Source organism: Meles meles, chromosome 13 (genome assembly GCF_922984935.1).
Source record: "Meles meles chromosome 13, mMelMel3.1 paternal haplotype, whole genome shotgun sequence".
Lineage (NCBI taxonomy): Eukaryota > Metazoa > Chordata > Mammalia > Carnivora > Mustelidae > Meles > Meles meles.
This window is the reverse complement of record NC_060078.1, coordinates 86,575,556-86,593,102: the sequence shown is the minus strand read 5'-3', so window position 1 is coordinate 86,593,102 and position 17,547 is coordinate 86,575,556. Positions and strand designations below refer to the sequence as shown.

Genomic DNA, 17,547 nt, shown 5'->3' with positions numbered 1-17,547 from the left:
GCCCGGCCCCACTCACTGCAGCCAGAGTCCCTTCTAGTTTTGAAACACAAACGTGGTCACGGGATTCTCCCACTACTCTGAAGTCGCAACTGCCCTCGGGATAAACCCTCACTCTATTCTACCCTTCGCTTTCTGTGGTCTGGTCACCCCGGCCTTAGTCAAGATCTTATTTATTGATTTCAGAGAGGGAGACAGACAGCGAGAGTGAGCCCGGGTGTGAGGAAGGGAGAGGCAGGCTCCCCACTGAGCACAGAGCCCGATGTGGGATGTGGGGCTCCATCGCAGGGCCCTGAGCCACCCAAGCACCCTCTGGAGCCGTCATCGCGGCCGTCGCCTCGGCGGTCCGGCGTCTCGCGACCGCGTGTGCCGCAGCGGTACTTGCGCTCGGGGCACGAGCAACAGGGTCGCGCGCCGGCAGAAAGATGCACCAAGAGGCAAAAGAATGGGGAGCTCGGAGAGTTCATTTGTGAGCCCTGGTCACTCACCGTGGGCCAGCAGCCTCCCCTCCTGCTGCGCACCTGGACAGGGAGCCACCCAACTACTCGCTGCCACTTCAGACTCAAACCAGCAAGAAGGCGGTACTGGCACTTTGGTCGGAGATGTAAAAAAGGCCACTAATTTGAGAAACTGGTACCAAAAGCCGAGGAGTCCCTCTTTAAATCTGGGAAATGATCTTTAAACCCAGTCTGTCATTAGAAAAACAAGGCTGCTGCCCTTTCTCTCCTTATATGCTATCTTTTTTTTTTTAAAGTAAGCTCAGTGCCCCACATGGGGCTTGAACTCACAATTCTGAGATCAAGACTCGTTCCCCCGCAGCCAGCCAGAGGCCCACTCAAGTGCCCCCTTTACTAGGATGTTAGGCACAGGCACAGCCCTCAGAGCCTTCCTTCTGCTGAATGAGCACAGTCCGGGGCATTTAAACACATGCGGAAGAAGTCACACCCCCCCAAGGTACAGAGACCCTGAAATAAGGAAATCATCAAGTAAGTGATATATTCACCAGCTAAGTGGTAAAAGAAGTCAAAGTTTTATCGGATTTTAAGCAAACAATGATTACTATGCCCAGTTTGTGATTTTGTCAGAGAGAGAGAGAGTGCGGACGTGTGCACCAGGGAGCACAAGCAGGGGGACGGCAGGCAGAGGGAGGAACAGACGCCCCGCTGAGCAGGGAGCCCAACGTGGGGCTTGACCCCAGGACCCTGAAATTATGACCTGAGCTGAAGGAAGACACTTAACGGACTGAGCCACCCAGGCATTCCCCCCAGTTTGTGACGTTAGAAAAATTGTAGCAAGTTATTTTTGACCAGTAAGTTTGCATATAAATAATTCAATTTCCAAACAGCTTTTGAGGAATATATTCCTTAAGAATAAAATTTTTTAAATTTTCAAGGACTAAAAATAAAGTAAAAAAAAAATTAGAGATGTTCAAAAAACCCACATTTAACTCTTGCCATAAAATAGAATGAAATTCTGATCCATTCAAGAGAATGAGAAGATAAGCCACACAGCAGGAGAAAATACTGGAAAGAGATAAAGTACTGTTATCCCAAACAGACGAAGAAGTCTTAAAATCAACAATAAAAGAGCCCAATTACAAAATGGGCAAAAACCTTAACAGACATTTCAGCAGAAAAGCTCTACAGACGGCAGGTAAGTGCATGAGAAGAGGCTCAGCATCGCCTCAGGGAGATACAGATTTAAACAAGGTACCGCCACACACCTATCAGAATGCCAGAACCCAAGCCCCAGCACCACCAACGGCGGCAAAGACGTGGAGCAGCAGGAGCTCTCTCACTGCGATGGGACGCAAACCGCGCAGGTGGTTTGCAATGGAGTTTGGTCGTTTCTCACAAAATTAAACATCCTCTTCCCATAGGATTCAACAATTGTGCTCCTTGGCATTTACCCAAAGGAACTGGAAATTTACATCCACACAAAAACCTGCACGCAAATGTTTACAGCAACTTTACTCAGTATTTCAACCATGGAAGCAACCAAGATGTTCTCTGTTCTTCCGCAGGTGAACTGTGGTCCAACCAGACACGGGGGTGTTATTACTCAGAACTGAAAAGAAATGAGCCACCAGGCCGTGAAAATAACGCATACAATAAAGTGAGAAAAGCCAGAATGAAAAGGCTGCGCCCTGCACGGCCCCAAAGACAAGACACTTGGGAAAGGTCAAACTCTGGAGACGGTGAAGTGATCAGCAGCTGCAGGGGTGAGCGGAGGAGAGAAACAGGCAGACAGAGGGTTTCCAAGGCCGAGAAACAGCTCTGCGTGACACCGCGGGGACAGCCGTGAGTGAGACCGCATGCGCCCAACCCGCCGAGTATCTAACGCCCAGAGTGAACACTAACACGCGCTGACAAGGGGACGCTGGGCAGCAGGATGCGCCGTGTTGGTTCCTCCGCTGTAACAAATCCACTCTCTGGTGCGGGTTGTTGATGGCGGAGGAAGCTGTGTGTGGTAGGGAGGGGAGCAGGGAGTACACGGAAAATCTTTGTAGCTTCCTTTAATTTTACACTGAACCGAAAACTGCTCTAAAAAATAGTCTTTAAAAAATTTCCTGCACGTGCTACAGCACGGAAAGACCTTAAAAACACGGCGCACGGTGAGATAAGCAGGTGCAGGCGGACAGTACTGTGTGATTCCACACCTGTGCGGTCCCTGCAGTGGGCATGCGATTCTCATAGAACCGGAAACCAGAATAAAGATTACTGGGGCTGGGGGTACGGGGAAAAGGTTTTTTTGCTTTCTTAATTTATTATTTAATAGGGACAGACTTTTTGTTCAGCAGGATGAAAAAGATTTAGGTATAGATAGTGCTGATGGTCACACAACACTGTGAATCTAATTAATGTCCCTGAGTGATATGCTTACGAATGGTTAAATAATCAATATTAGAGTCTGCATAGTTTCCCATAATTAAAAAAGAAACTCCTGACCTCACAACAACATCCACTCTCACCACTTTTATCTAGCAGAGCACTGCAGCTCACAGCCACGGCAACTAGACAACAGACAGAAATAAAAAGCATCTAAATTGGTAAGTAGTAAGACTCCATTTGCAGATGACACGATACTATATACAGAAAATCCTAAAGAATCCACCAAAAAACTACCAGACCTGATAAATGAATTCAGTAAAGTCACAGGATACAAAAATCAACGTACAGAAATCTGTTGCATTCCTGTAATACTGATAATGAAGGGGCAGAATGGGAGATTAAGAAAACAATCCCATTTACAGCTGCACCAAAACCAATAAAGTATCAGGAATACACTTATCCAAAGAGGTGAATAACCTGTACTCTGAAAACTAAAACACTGACCAAATGATTTTGAGAACGTGAAAAGAAATGGAAAGACATTCCACGCTCATGGGCTGGAAGCCTACTGATAAAATGTGTACACTACACAAAGCAATGTACACACTGAATGCAATCCCTATCAAAATAACACCAGCACTTTTCACAGAGCTAACACAAATAATCCTAAAATTTGTATGGAACCACAAAGGACCCTGAAGAGCCAGAGCAGTCCTGAAAAACAAAACCAGAGGCATACAATCCCAGACTTCAAGGGAAATCACAAAGAGATCGTCATCAAGACAGAATGGTACTGGTGTAAAAACAGACACAGAGATCAGTGCAACAGCACAGAAAACCCAGAAGTAAACCTACAACTACACGGTCAATTAATCTTCAACAAAGGAGGAATGACCATCCGATGGGAAAGTCTCTTCAACAAATGGTGCTGGGAAACTGGTCACACACATAAGAATGAAACCGGACCACTTCCTCACAACACACAAAAATGAACTCAAAACGGATTAAAGGCCTAAATGTGAGACCTGAAACCATAAAAATCCTGCAAGAGACCACAGGCAGTCATCTCCCTGAGACCTGCCGCATCAACTTTCTAGTTATGTCTCCTGAGGCACAGGAAACACAAGCGAAAATAAGCTACTGAGACTACATCAAAGTCAAAAGCTTCTGCCCAGCAGGGAAACCACCGACGGAACGAAGAGGCAGCCTGCCGGACGGAAGACGGTGTCTGCAAGTGTCTTATCGGATGAAGGACTAGTATCCAAAATGCATACAGAACTTAACACCCTACAACACCAAACAATCCAAATTAAAAAATGGGCCTAAGACTTGAGCAGACATTTCTCCAAAGACATCCAGACGACCAGCAGACACGGGAAAAGATACTCAACATCGCTGCCATCAGGCCAATGCACATCAAAACCACAATGAGACATCACCTCACACCTGTCACAATGGCTAAAATCAACAACCTTTAAGATACAACAACAACAAGGACGGGGAGAAAAGGGAACCTTCGTGCCGGCCGGTGCAGCCGCTGTGGACAACAGTGCGGAGGCTCCTCGAACAGTGACGCCAGAGCCACCCTGCCACCCAGGAACCGCACTACTGGGCACTTACCCCCAAACACAGAAACACTAGTTTAGAGAGTACGCACGCGCCCCAGTGTTTACGGCAGCATTACCTGCAGCAGCCAAAGTGTCCGTCCGCAGATGAATGGACGAAGGAGACATGACAGATGGACCCTGGGAAACTACTCGGCACCGAAAAGAATGGAATCTTGCCACTTACAACAACGTGGACGGAGCTAGAGAGTTTCATGCTGAGCAAAGTCAGTCAGTCAGAGAAAGACGCGCAGCACGCGGTCTCACTCCTACGTGGAATGTAAGAGACAAAGCCAGCCAGCACCAGAAAAGCAGAGAGAGGCAAACTGAGGGAACAGACTCTTAACTACAGAGAACTGATGGTTACCAACAGGAGGCGGGGGGGGGGGGGGGGGGGGAGGGAGGGGTGGATAAGTGAATCAGGTCATGGGGATTAGAAGAAATAAACTTGGGAGCACCTCGGTGGCTCAGCTGGTTAAGCATCTGACTCCTGATTTTGGCTCAGGTCATGATCTCAGGGTGGGTGAGATCAAGGCCCGTGTCAGGCTCTGCACTGGGCATGGAGCCTGCTTAAGACTCCCTCTCCCTCTCTCTACAGAAATGTTAAAAAGAAGTTAGAATATAACACAGGAATCTAATGCAGATGTCAATTAAAAAAAAAACTCACCGCCACTTCGGGTGCCTGGGTGGCTCAGTCGGTTAAGTGTCTGCCTTCTGCTCAGGTCGTGATCCCGGAAGTCCTGCATCAGGCTCCCTGCTGGGCTGGGAGTCTGCTTCTCCCTCTCCCTCTGCTAGTCCTCACCTCCTTCATACTCTCTTCTCCAATAAATCAAATCTAAAAAAAATCCCAAAAAGCAAAAGAGCCACCACCACCACAACAAAAACCAAACACAAAAATGCAGTCCTCAAAAAACAGGTCCGAATCCGTGCTAGCCGGAGTGTTCCATGCTTCTCTCTGGATCAGATGACGCGAAGAGATGCAGCCCCAGGAGCCAGTTCTCGAGACAGAGACGGGCTCTCTGCAAACCAGCCGGCCCCTCCACCAGGACCCCACAGGCCCTCATGGCCAGCAACCCCAAAGGAATAGTTGATGGATTTCTAAATCACCAATGTATGTGATTACTACTTTACCTACTTCACCCCGAGCAGTAAAAAAGACACAGAGGGGCGCCTGGGTGGCTCAGTGGGTTAAGCTGCTGCCTTCGGCTCAGGTCATGATCTCAGGGTCCTGGGATCGAGTCCCGCATCCGGCTCTCTGCTCAGCAGCGAGCCTGCTTCCCTCTCTCTCTCTCTGCCTGACTCTCAGTCTACCTGTGATCTCTCTCTGTCAAATAAAAAAAAAAAAAAAAAAAAAAATCTTAAAAAAAAAAAAAAAAAAAAAAGACACAGAAAGTCCCAAGAGGTTAATTGCATAATTCAATTCTTCCTTTTCCTGCTGAATTCCACTGTTCCTCTGTGAACAGTAAGTAAACTGAGAATGGTTAAACTTTCTCATTCTCTCAAATTTCCAGTTGCAATCAGGATTACTACCTCAACTTACCTGGGTTCTGTGGCAAAAGACCATTTTTGGTAGGGGCGCCTGGGCGGCTCAGTTGGTTAAGTATTTCCCTTTAGCTCAGGTCAGGATCCTGAGGTCCTGGGACTGAGTCCCACATCCGGCTCTGCTCAGCAGGAAGCCTGCTTCTCCTTCTCCCTCTGCCCCTCTCGGTACTCATGCGCTCACAGGAGTATTTTTGGTAACTACTGCTCCTACCCAGACTATGTCTCACATTTCCGAGGACTTCAACAAGTGACAGACAGATCCTTTCTGGGACCACAGAGTCGAAACCTAAGAAACGTGATCTCTAACGCTCAATCCGATCACTGAGGTCTGGCGAGAGTGTGCTGGGGAGACCCGTAGCAGGAGCAGGGCTGAGGCGGATACAGTATCTTCGCTCGATGACAAGCTGCAGAAGGTGAGCCGTGCATCGCATTTGGTACAAATTTGTAAGTGGGGATAGCCTAGATGCCAACTTCATGGCAAAAGCTGCCGCTGGGGAGGGAAGGGGATGAGGCAGGTAGTTAGGTTCTAATGGGGTATCTGAAGGTCAGGAATGGGCAAGGTCAGAGGCCTGTCCTAGAAGACCCCACAAGAAGCCGGATCAAATCAGACAGGCCCAAGATGGTGGGTGCCGGCACAGGACCTCCGATCAAACAAGGAAGAAAAGGTGCAAACTTCCTTCCAAGAAATCCCCACCCCAAGTGACGTATACTTCTCCCCCTAGTTAACCTGTCCTTAAAGACAGAAAGCCGAGACCCCTAAGCTGCACAGCCCCCTCCCCCTAGAGCTCCCGGCTCTCCCATCTCCAGAGTGGGTTTTCCCTTTAGCAGACTTCCCCACTTGTGCGACTGTCCTCCTGGTCTGCTGTGCTACGTCGGTCTTTGAATTCCTTCTTGGGACAAGACCAGGAACCTTTGGCAACTCCTTTGGGACAGGCTGGGATGAGACGCCACAGCCCAGGGTCTCCCCAGTTTACTGGGCAACGAAGAGAGGGGCTAGCAATGTGACTGGGGATTAACAAAAACGACTTCAACTTGAACTGTGACCTTTTTTTAAGATTTTATTATTTGCCAGGGAGAGAGCACAAGCGGGGGAAGCAGCAGGCACAGGGAGAGGGAGAAGCTGACACCCCGCTGAGCAGGGAGCCCAATGCGGGACCCTGGAATCATAATCCAAGTTGAAGGCAGATGCTTAACTGAGCCACCAAAGCCCCCCTGTAACTTTTACTTCTTAAAAAAACCTGAAACAAATGAGACCAGATACCAAAAGCACGACTATTTATTATTACTGTATCGTGCTAACAAGTATGTATGTTATTTTGTTTAAAGCTGACCTACAGGGTTATCAAAACGTGAGGTGTTCTCCCACATGCAAGGTGTGCCCTGGAAACAATGATGTCACAACGTTTCTCCAGAGCACGCAGGTGGACGGTGGGCTGCCAGCAGCAAAGCCAAGCCGGATGTAACCTCGCTGCCTTACAGAGTTCGGTTCCTGACGCGCTGATGCGGAAAAGGCACGGAAGCCCCCCCACCCCCCCCCGCCGCCATCTTCAGTAATTATTAGCTGCGTTACTTCTGGCTCTGTTTTACAGCGAGTTAACAATACTAGTGCTTTTTAACGGTGTGCTTTCCTGAGTGTCTATTTTGCCATTCAAGATGCTGGAAGCAGAACCGGGAAAAGTCAGCGGCAGGGTCTTGGGGTCCGCACACACAGGGAGGGCAGCCCACCACGAGCAGCGGCAAAGGGTGCTCTCCGGGGTTCGGTTCTTAGAGAGCTAGTCTTCTCCTTTCCTTAATGGCCCTTTTCTCCTTACCATTACAAAACACATGCATCCTTGGTGCAGAACATCTAACAATACAGACGCATCGAGCATAAAAGCAGACGTCTTTGTAAATGTGAGCCCCCCTCTCCACAGGCCCCACCGTGAACCGCTGGGCAGGTTGCCTCCATGCCTACGCGTTTACAACTACACTCCGTTTTACAGGTCAGTGCTTTTTTTTTTATCATACACACACACACACACACGTATTTTATTATTTGAGAAAGAGCATGCGTGCACGCGTACACACACACACACACACACAACACCACGAGAGGTGGGAGGACCTGAGGGAGAAGGAGGCTTCCTGCTAAGCAGGGAGCCAATGCAGGACTCCATCCTGGGACTCCAGGATCATGACCTGAGTTGAAGGCAGTCGCTTAACCAACTGAGCCCCCCAGGGGCTCCAAGCTCCTGTTTTTAGCCTCGTGTCCCAGACTGCTCTCTGACAGGCATGGACCCCGTTAATACACGATACGGAGTATCAGAATGCTTTTAATCACTTCACCACTTTTGGGCATTCCAGTCTTTCCGGATGTCTGCTTGCTGGACGGTGCACGACTCTGTAAACGCGCGGTCCTGCAGTGCGGCGAGCTCCGGCAGGGCTCCTGCACGTAGAGTCACGGGGCTGCAACCCGGCGTTCAGTGCGACAGACACATATGCCCACCTGCCCTCCAGAAAACGGGCGCAGACATACTCTTTCCAGGAATGTCAAACAAAGGTCAAGTCTTACCAGTCCTTTAAAATTTTTGCTCAATACCGTTTCTTTGATGATTTATATTAACTCCTTCACTTGCCCCTTTTAAAAAATGAACTACATGCTAACAGATAAGACTAAAGTTGAAGACCTCTCATCTGTTCTTTTCACCCCAAATTTCCTAATTATCATCTGGGCACTTGCTACCTTTGGGGCAAGAGTAAGGACTCACTGAGAACTCACAATTCATTAAGACGTATCCCGTACGCCCACACTGTGCCCAGCCCTGCACAAAACACAGGAAAAGATAAATGCATTTACAACCCCGCATCCCCATTTTAGTTGTGGTTTTCTGATGGATGGAGATTGAACAGGCCACAGTCTGTTCCGTGCTCTGAGCCCGAAGTCCTGTCCAGGGTTACTGTTTCCATGGCTGGTCCCTGCCTCTGAGCTCCCAACTCCAGCTTCTACTTCCGTTCAGCGAATGAGCCACTCTCCCTGTCCCACTCACCGTTCCCCGTCTAAGCCACGACTGACCCACAGACAGATCCGACTTTCCTTAATTTCCAAAAGCAGCAACAGCAACAAAAAAAATCCCTTTGTAAAAGATACATGTTTAGCAGACTTAACCCAACTCTGGGCAGGAGAGCATAGGAACTATGGGGCAGAAGAATTAAAATTCAAGGTTTACAATAAAAAATACTTACAGGTTAATACTCACATTGTATAAAAAGCTTTTAAAAGTTAATTTTTATAAAGCTCAGGAGAACACTGGAGTAATGATGTGATCTAACAACTCACAGAGCAACAAATCGTCAGTACAAAGTCTCTGTTGCTAACTGGCAAGGAAGCATGGACCACAGCACTGGACCCGCTGTAAACACTGTGGACTGGAAAAGCCTGACGTCCGCAGCCAGTGGGTGGGGCAAGGAGCACCTCCGCGAAAGGTGCAGGGTGTTACCGCCTTTGGGAGGGCAATTTGGCAGCTCCGAGAGGTAAATGACTGGCTTTGCCGGTGCCTCCGCTCCTAGGAATCCAGCCCCGTACAGACGCAGGCACGCGCGCGCACGCACGCCCGCCGCACGCGCACGCCCGCCGCACGAGTTCCGCCCCGCGTGTCCTGGCGATCCCTGCGGTGGAACGGCCGCCGCTCCGCTGCCGCGCTGACTCCCACGGGGCCTCCTGCGTCTGCTCCGCGCCCCGACGGCTCCCGACCGGCGAGTCCCCGACGAAGCTCCGACGAAGCCCGCGCGGCGGAAACGCGCGACCGGCGCGGAGACCGAACAGCCCGCGCCCCGCAGGCCGGATGCGCCGTCAGAAACCCGGCCCGCGGGCGGGAACCCGCTCAGCGCGGACGGAGACGAGCGCACGACCGCGGCGGTCCCAGAGCAACAGGAACGCGGGTCGCGTCGTGCCCGGCTGGGCCGCGCTGCTACAGACCCGCATTCCGCCGCCGGCTGTTGGCTCCTGCTCCGTCTTCCGCCACACCGAGCGCCAGGCCGGACCTTCCCCGCAGACCGCAGCGAGGCAGCTGCGAGACCGCACACCCCGCCGGGCGCCTGCACACCCGCCCGGGGGTCCACCAAGTGCGAAACAGTAACACTAGGTCTTTTGTTTGCTTGAGAAAGTTGTTTCTCATGGACGATGTCTTGTTCCCACCGACCAGACTCGTGATTGCTTTAAAGTGAAATAACAAATATCCTACGTTCCTCTGTTTTCATTCAGATACAGGACACAGCGACAGACAAAACCCACACAAACAAAAGCGCTCTGATCTTCCCAGAGCCAAGGGCTCAAGAAGCACAGTTTGGGCACGGGGCCTCGGCTGTCCGCAGTGCTGCGGGCCGGCTTCCCCGGGGTCTGCGGCTGCCCACCACCCAGGCAGAGCTGAGCTCAGCAGCAGCAAGAGACTGCCTGGCCTGCAAAGTCTAAAATCCCGACTGCTTGGCCCTTCACAAAAACATCCCTGGAGACCTCTGACTTCGAGTACGCCCCATTTCCAGCTTTTATTCCTGCAGTAACTTCTACTGGCCTCCATCCCTCCCCCTTCACCAACCGTTCTCCCAGGGCCAGAGTGACCTCCCTGAAAAGAGGTAAAACTGCTATCACTCTTCTGCTTAGAATCTTAAAGGCCTGCGCTCAGGATCACTTGCAGGTACAATCAGAAGTCCTCAGCATGGCGATCAAAGGCTGTTACTGAGCACTCTTTGGCCCTGCCACTCAGCCCCTCAACAGGGCCACTACCCTCTCTGCTGAAAGGCCTGCCAAGCACTCCGTTTCCCAGAACGCACCATGCTCTCTCCAATCTCCTCTCCAAGCCTCCTCCATCTGCAATGTTCTTCACCTCTTCCCTTTCCACACCCTGATCTCCTCGCCTTCACTTCCCACCCAAGTCTGCGTGCGGGGCACTTCAAGCACGTTCCCTCTACTCCCTCTGCTCTCAGGAGGGTGTCTGTCTCAGCAGAGGGTTTCTCCAGGCAGGAACAGGGTTCCTCTAATCCAACATCACACCAGCTGCCCTTGAGGACATGGTTGTGAACTTTCAGATGAGCTAAGCTGAAAGCGGGCCTTCCTGTTCTTCAGTTGGCTCCTGGGAGCAACACAGAGTAAGCTCTTCCGTGCGAGAGTCTTAGGACAACATTCCCACAGTTACCAGTTACTGCGTGTGCCTGTTTGCCAGAGCTTTCCCTGCATTTGTGTGGAATCTTCCTAACAACCTGTCACCGCCATAGGGAGCAGTACCCCGGCTGCACAGACGGAAAAACCACACGGTAAGTAACCTGTCAAGTTAACACAAAGCTAGTAAGACAGTTGAAATGGGATTTGCCTTTCCATATCCTGAGTAACAAGGTGAAGAGACAAGACTAACCCATGCACTAAAACTGGGGAGAGAAAGCAGATGGTGGAAGGACTGGTAGGGTGTGGAAAGTAGGCAGGAAACACGAAGAATGTTCTTAGCTGGGAAAGAAACAAGAGGAAGGGTCACAGATTATGAGGAAAGAAGTACAAGCAAGAAAGGAACCCTGAATAATAATACAAGAGCCAAGTGGTTAGGCCTAACTGAAGGGATCTAGGAAGAATCAAGAGACTGGGAGGAAATCAGCAAAAAAAAAAAAAACAAAAAAACAAGAAACTGTGATTTTTAGGTCTAAGAACAGCTACAACCAAAAACCAAACACCCTAAAATACATGAGAATTAATTAACAGTCGTACCTAGCACTCAAACTTTACAGGAAACAAAAGCACTGCAGATTGTTTAATCCTGACAAAAATCATTTTTTTTAAATTAAAGATTTTATGTCTTTATTTGAGAGAGAGAACTCGCATGAGAGGCAGAGGGAGAAGTAGACTCCATGCTGAGCAGGGAGCTGGATTCAACTAGGGCTCCATCCCAGGACGCTGGGACCAGGACCTGAGCTGAAGGCAGATGCCCAACCAGCTAAACCACCCAGAGGCTCCCTGATAAAAAGTCTTTGGTATCATTTCTAGATAAGTGAGCTGAGGTTCAGAACCGGCCTTCACACCTGATAAATGGCAGACATGAACTAAACCCAGAATTTCCCAACAAGGCTTTTTTTCCCCCCCTAAGATTTTATTTATTTTAGAGAGAGAGAACAAGCAGGGAGAGCAGTAGGCTGAGAGGGAGAGAGAGAGAGGGAGAAGTAGCCTTCCCGCTGAGCAGGGAGCCCCATGTGGGGCTCAATCCAGGACCCCAGGATCATGACCTTAGTCAAAGGCAGATGCTTAACCAACTGAGCCACCCAGGCATCCCAAAACAAGACTTTTAAAATCAAGGAATAATAAAAAAAAAAAAATGAGAAGTACGATTTACTATTACCATAAATCTCATACTTACATCTGATTATATAACTACAGTCAGCCCAGGTTCTTGAACATGCAGCCTGATTTCAGAAGCATTGCAATGTAGCTGTGCTCCTAAGTATGTGAAATGCCTTAATCTTAAGAAAACCACAAGTATCTGATTTCCTAATGGCACAATCTCCCCATGGAACTCTCTTCTAAATTAAACAGCAAGAATGTTAGTAGATCCTTTTCTTGTTTGATGGCTTCCCCCCACAAGATGCTTTCCTGGAGAACTTTTAGATGGCACAGATACAAATACTAAGTAAATGTAGACAATATATCAGATTAGGAATACTTCAAATAGCCAGACACAGGTCCCATCACAATTAAAAAAAAAAAATCAATGATAAATACTGAATGTTCATTTCCTATGTAGAGAAAAAAACCCCACGACACTCTAAAAATAATATGATCAAAAAGTTTTGCACTCACAAATACGGGATTTCACTGATTGTAGGGAGCACAGGTTCCTACATGTTAACATTTCTGAAATCAGATGTAGCTCAAATTTATGAAACAGTATCTTCCTGATATTGATACCCAAATGCCCTTACTTTTTGTTTCTTTCTCCAACTTCAAGGTTTTCCTCTAATAATGTATCTACATAAACCCCTTTACAAAGGCCGGACCACATCACTGAAATACCCATAGTATTTATACAACTCCCCAGACTTAAGCTGGAGTTACAGATGAATGTTTAGTATTATATCTTTAGAAAAAGATTAATGCCCAATTCAAGACCATAGACCAGATCACAGATTAAGAAACAGATTAAAACAAAACCCTCAAGTAAAAAGTCAAGACACGTAAAATTACTGATGATGAACCAGTGGCCATCAAGCTGTAAAAACAGCTATAAAACCAGGTCATAGTTGGGTTACAAAGCCTCCTCCAGCCCTCCCCACAGCTTCCTGGAAAAGCAATCCACGGGCAAAGGCAGCAGGACCCAAAGCTTTCCTGCAAGAAGCGAGTACAATCGTGCTTTAAGTAACTCACAGAATTACTGGCTCATCGGCTGGGTGCGCAGGGGTTCCAGGCTCTCCCCATCAAACCATCTTTGTGACATCTGCTCTTTGATGGCCATGCCTTTTTTTAAAAGATTTTATTTATTTGACAGATCACAAGTAGGCAGAGAGGCAGGCAGAGAGAGGGAGAGGAGGAAGCAGGCTCCCTGCCGAGCAGAGAGCCCGATGTGGGACTTGATTCCAGGACCTGGTGATCATGACCCGAGCTGAAGGCAGAGGCCTAACCCACTGAGCCACCCAGGTGCCCCTGATGGCCATGCTTTAACCCTTGTTCCGAACCTTCCAAACCTGGGATAGACACTTGCTCTCAAGGCATCTCATTTTCATTTGCTTTTCTACAACTCTGGCCAGTGAGCACTCTCGCGCACTCTCGAAGGAGCCACCCCGGGGCTGCAGGGCTGCAGCGGCACTGTCCTGGAGCCAGCCGGCCTGGCTTCAAACCCTGGCTCTGTTGTGACGGTGGCTGCTGATCAAGCTGATGGCTGTCTGTGCCTCGGCTTCCGCATCTAGAACTGGGAAGAACCGTCCCTCCCTCCTAGGGCCGTGTGACCGGGAACTAACAGATCCAGGAAACAGAGCCACGTCTGCACCTGTGAGCCCTCACCGACGGTTGGCAGCAGCCCCGCAGACTGGGTCCTCTACAAGGCGTGTGGGGGGGACACCCAGCCTTCCAGCTAGATGAGACACACTAGCAAAGGACTACAGGATCATGTGGCATCTGCGAAAGTCATCTGTTCAGTGCAAGTCACCCAAGGAAAGGGCGTAGGGCCTAGGGACTGGGCAGTGGTGACCGAGCACCACACACGGAGATCTGCACGGACACCTAACAGCTTCCGCACAGGATTTGGAGGCACAAGCTAACAAACCACTTCCCTTTTCACTTCCTTTTGGAAGCCCCGCCCTGGTTTTTACTCTTGATTCTTGCTTTTCTGGGCAGAGAAGTTCACCTTGTGCACCTGCAGAGGGTGGTGACTACGGCCACGAGCAGCAGCTGCTGGAGAAGGAGCAATGACCGTCTCTCCTGCACCTTGTCACCAGCAGGAAAACTACCAGGCTCCCTTCAAGCCCAGCTCTACTCCTACTTTCAAGAAACGAGAAATCCTGACGGTGCTGTGCTGACCTGGCCCATGCCTAGGCAAAATCCCGCTCCTGGAAAAGAAAGAGCCATCAAATTTTCCACGGATCCGCACGGTTAGGATTCGGGTCCCCCAAACTACCAGTTTCACAAACAAGGAAACCGGAAGCCTCAGTCCACTGCAAGCGCTGTTGGAGCACTGAGTCCTGGACTGCCTGGCGCTGCCAGTGCTGCCATCACGCAGGTGGGGACAGGGCCCCCGCCTGCGCCTCGGCCATGGTCTCGGAAGGCAGAAAGACATCCACCGTGCGGGGGTCCAGGGCGCTCCTCCACGCAGAGCTCAGACCTGGGCAGCCACACCCGAGCCGCAAGTCTCCGCAAAGACTTGGAAGCACGCCCCGGGGCACGAGATCCTTGTTCCCATCACCGCACCTCCTGGCTCCTCCCAACGCTTCCGCACCACGGCCGGGCTCCGGACAGGCTTCTCGGCTCCCCTTGCCCAGCCACCGCCGGCTGCTGGCCGCTCCGTGCCCTCTGCCCACGACTTCTCCGGCAACGGCACCACGGAACAGACGCGGCCGCAACCCGGCGGCGGGCCCGAGAGGCGTCCGGGCGCGCGCCCCGACTGAGCACTGCGGCCGGAGCCCCCGCGGACGACGGAGCCAGCTCGACGCACGCAGCCGCCGAAGACGCCGAGTAATGGCCACCAAGAAACCCTCCGGCAACAGCCGACGTTCCCGTCCGTGCCAAGCCGCGAAGTCGGACGACGACCGCAGAACGTGCGCAGCGGCGCGGAGCCCCGAGGACACCGCGCTCGGAGCGCCACTTCCGTCGGTCGGCCGGTGCGCGCGGAGAGGGGCACCGCCGGCGGCACGAGCTCTCCCGGGGACACGGACGCGCAGCTCCGAGCGCGGGGAACCCGGTTTGCGCCCGCCCCGCCGCTCTCGCCCGCCCCCCGAGGGCGCCTCTGCGCGTTGACGCACCTGCGCGCGCTGTCGGGGTCGGGGTCTGCGGGGTCGCCCTGCCAGGGACGGCGGCGACACGGCAGACGGGGCCTCACGGGCCGCCCCGCCGCCCCGCCGGCCCCGGGTCCCGCAGGGCCGCGGTCCGGGGCAGCAGCACGCGGCGTCCGCGAGCTCCGAAGGCGTCGCGCGTCGGAGGCCCGAGGGCCGCGTCCGCCCCGCGCAGCGCCCGGAGCAGGAGCCGCAGAGAGCGCCGCGCCCGCCCGCCCCGAGCCCCGGGTCCCGCCGCCGCCCCGCCCGCAGCCCGAACGCAGGCGGCGGCCACCGGCGCGGGGAGGAGCCCGGGGCGCCGCGAGCAGAGTCCGCCGCAGGCCCGGTGACCTTGGCTCCTTACGTAACCCTCGGGCCGCCCGGGCCCCGCGCCCTCCCCGCGAGCGGACGCCGGCCGGGGCTGCGGGCTTCCCGGGGCCGCGGCCGGGAGGAGGAGCGCGCCGCCCCCGCCCAGGTGCGCGGCCTTACCTTCCGCCACGTCCTCGTCGACGGCGCCCTTGACCTGCGAGAAGCACCACTGCAAGTCGTTGCCGCCCGCGGGGCAGCCGCCGCCTCCGGCCCCTGCGGACACACACCGGGCGCGTCAGGGCCCCGCCCCGCCCGCGCCCCCCGCCCGCGCCCCGCGCCCGCCTCGCCCCGCGCGGGCGCCTCACCTGCCATGGCCGGCCGGCGGGCGGGCGGACGCCGAGGCGGCGGCGCAGGAAGGAGGCGGCCGCCGCGCTACTGCCGCCCGAGCACCTCCGCCCGGCCGCCGCCGCCGCCGCCGCCGCCGCCGCGGCTGCCGGGGAGGGATTTTTTTCCCCTTTTCAAAATGGCGCCCAATGTCCGTCGCCCCGCTCGATGACGTCATCCCCCTCCGCCTCCTCCGCAGGCCCGGGCGGGGGCGGGGCCGCCGGGAGGCTCCCCTGTGTGGGCGGGGCGGGGCGGGACGCGGCCGCGGGGTTTGCCGGGGGCTGCGGGGCGTGCCGACCGCGCCTGCGCAAGCCGCCTCCTGCTGCGCCACGCCCCCCTAGCCCGGGCCCGGCGCCACCCCGAACCGGACCCCGTCGTCCAGGGCAGCGGGGCTAAGGGGACTCGGGGCGGGCGAGTCCTTGGAGGCCAGCCGCTAGGCTGCCGCTCACCGCGCGCCTCTGTCGCAACGTCCTGGAGGGCGTGGAGGCAGCCCCCGCCACAGCGCGAGCCGGGCCCGCCCCCAGATCCGCGGCCAATGGGAGCGCGGCCCGTGGGCGGAGCAGCCAATGGAGGGCGCGCTCGGAGGGCGGCGGGCGGAGCCTCGGGCCCTGGCCGCACCTGCGCGCGCCGCACCTGCGCGCGCCGCACCTGCGCGCGCCGCACCTGCGCGCGCCGCACCTGCGCGCGCCGCACCTGCGCGCGCCGCACCTGCGCGCGCCGCACCTGCGCGCGCCGCACCTGCGCGCGCCGCACCTGCGCGCGCCGCACCTGCGCGCGCCGCACCTGCGCGCGCCGCACCTGCGCGCGCCGCACCTGCGCGCGCCGCACCTGCGCGCGCCGCACCTGCGCGCGCCGCACCTGCGCGCGCCGCACCTGCGCGCGCCGCACCTGCGCGCGCCGCACCTGCGCGCGCCGCACCTGCGCGCGCCGCACCTGCGCGCGTGCTCCCGGTGCGCCTGAGGGCGGGACGGTGAGTGCCCTTCCAGCAGGAGCCGAGGCCAGGCAGTTCCGCGTCCCCGTTGGGCCGCAGCGCCGCGCAGAGCCCACGCGGTCCCCCAGGGTGTTAGTGCCGCGGTTCTTTGCGCCCCCGGGATGCCTCCTTAGGGCACTTTTGGCGTCTCGGCACGACGGGACCCATTGTTCCTTCTTTCGTGGGCGTCTCGCTCTGGGCGTGTGGACGGATTGTCTGAAGCCTTCTTCCCGTGACCGGGTGAATGTGGCAGTGACCGCATCACCCCACTGGAAGACGACCGTTCCCCTACGGGAGCATTTCCCGCCCCACACATACCAACCGGCCGCTCGCGCTGCGTGCCCCGCGCTGCGCACCGTCTCCAGGACGTGGACGGCCACGGAGCGAACCAGCCCTGCGCTCGCGGAGCTTCCACGTCTCCGGGGGACCGACGGCGACA

General features: G+C 54.2%; 1 protein-coding gene across 3 annotated transcripts in view; it reads right to left on the bottom strand.

Moving 5' to 3' along the window:
* The window catches only part of PPP2R2D (protein phosphatase 2 regulatory subunit Bdelta), a 41,064-nt gene extending 24,815 nt beyond the window's left edge, over positions 1 to 16,249 (bottom strand). The window contains exons 1-2 of one of the 3 annotated variants that reach the window (XM_046027911.1): positions 16,120 to 16,249; positions 15,935 to 16,027 (exon numbers count right to left, since the gene is read on the bottom strand). In XM_046027911.1, the coding sequence (XP_045883867.1) occupies positions 15,935 to 16,027; positions 16,120 to 16,126 (100 nt within the window). In that variant the 5' untranslated portion in view covers positions 16,127 to 16,249. Of the gene's footprint in view, positions 1 to 15,436; positions 15,757 to 15,934; positions 16,028 to 16,119 lie in introns of those variants that run through there. The other 2 variants (XM_046027913.1, XM_046027912.1) reach the window with 2 other exon arrangements.
* Positions 16,250 to 17,547: the final 1,298 nt, after the last annotated feature.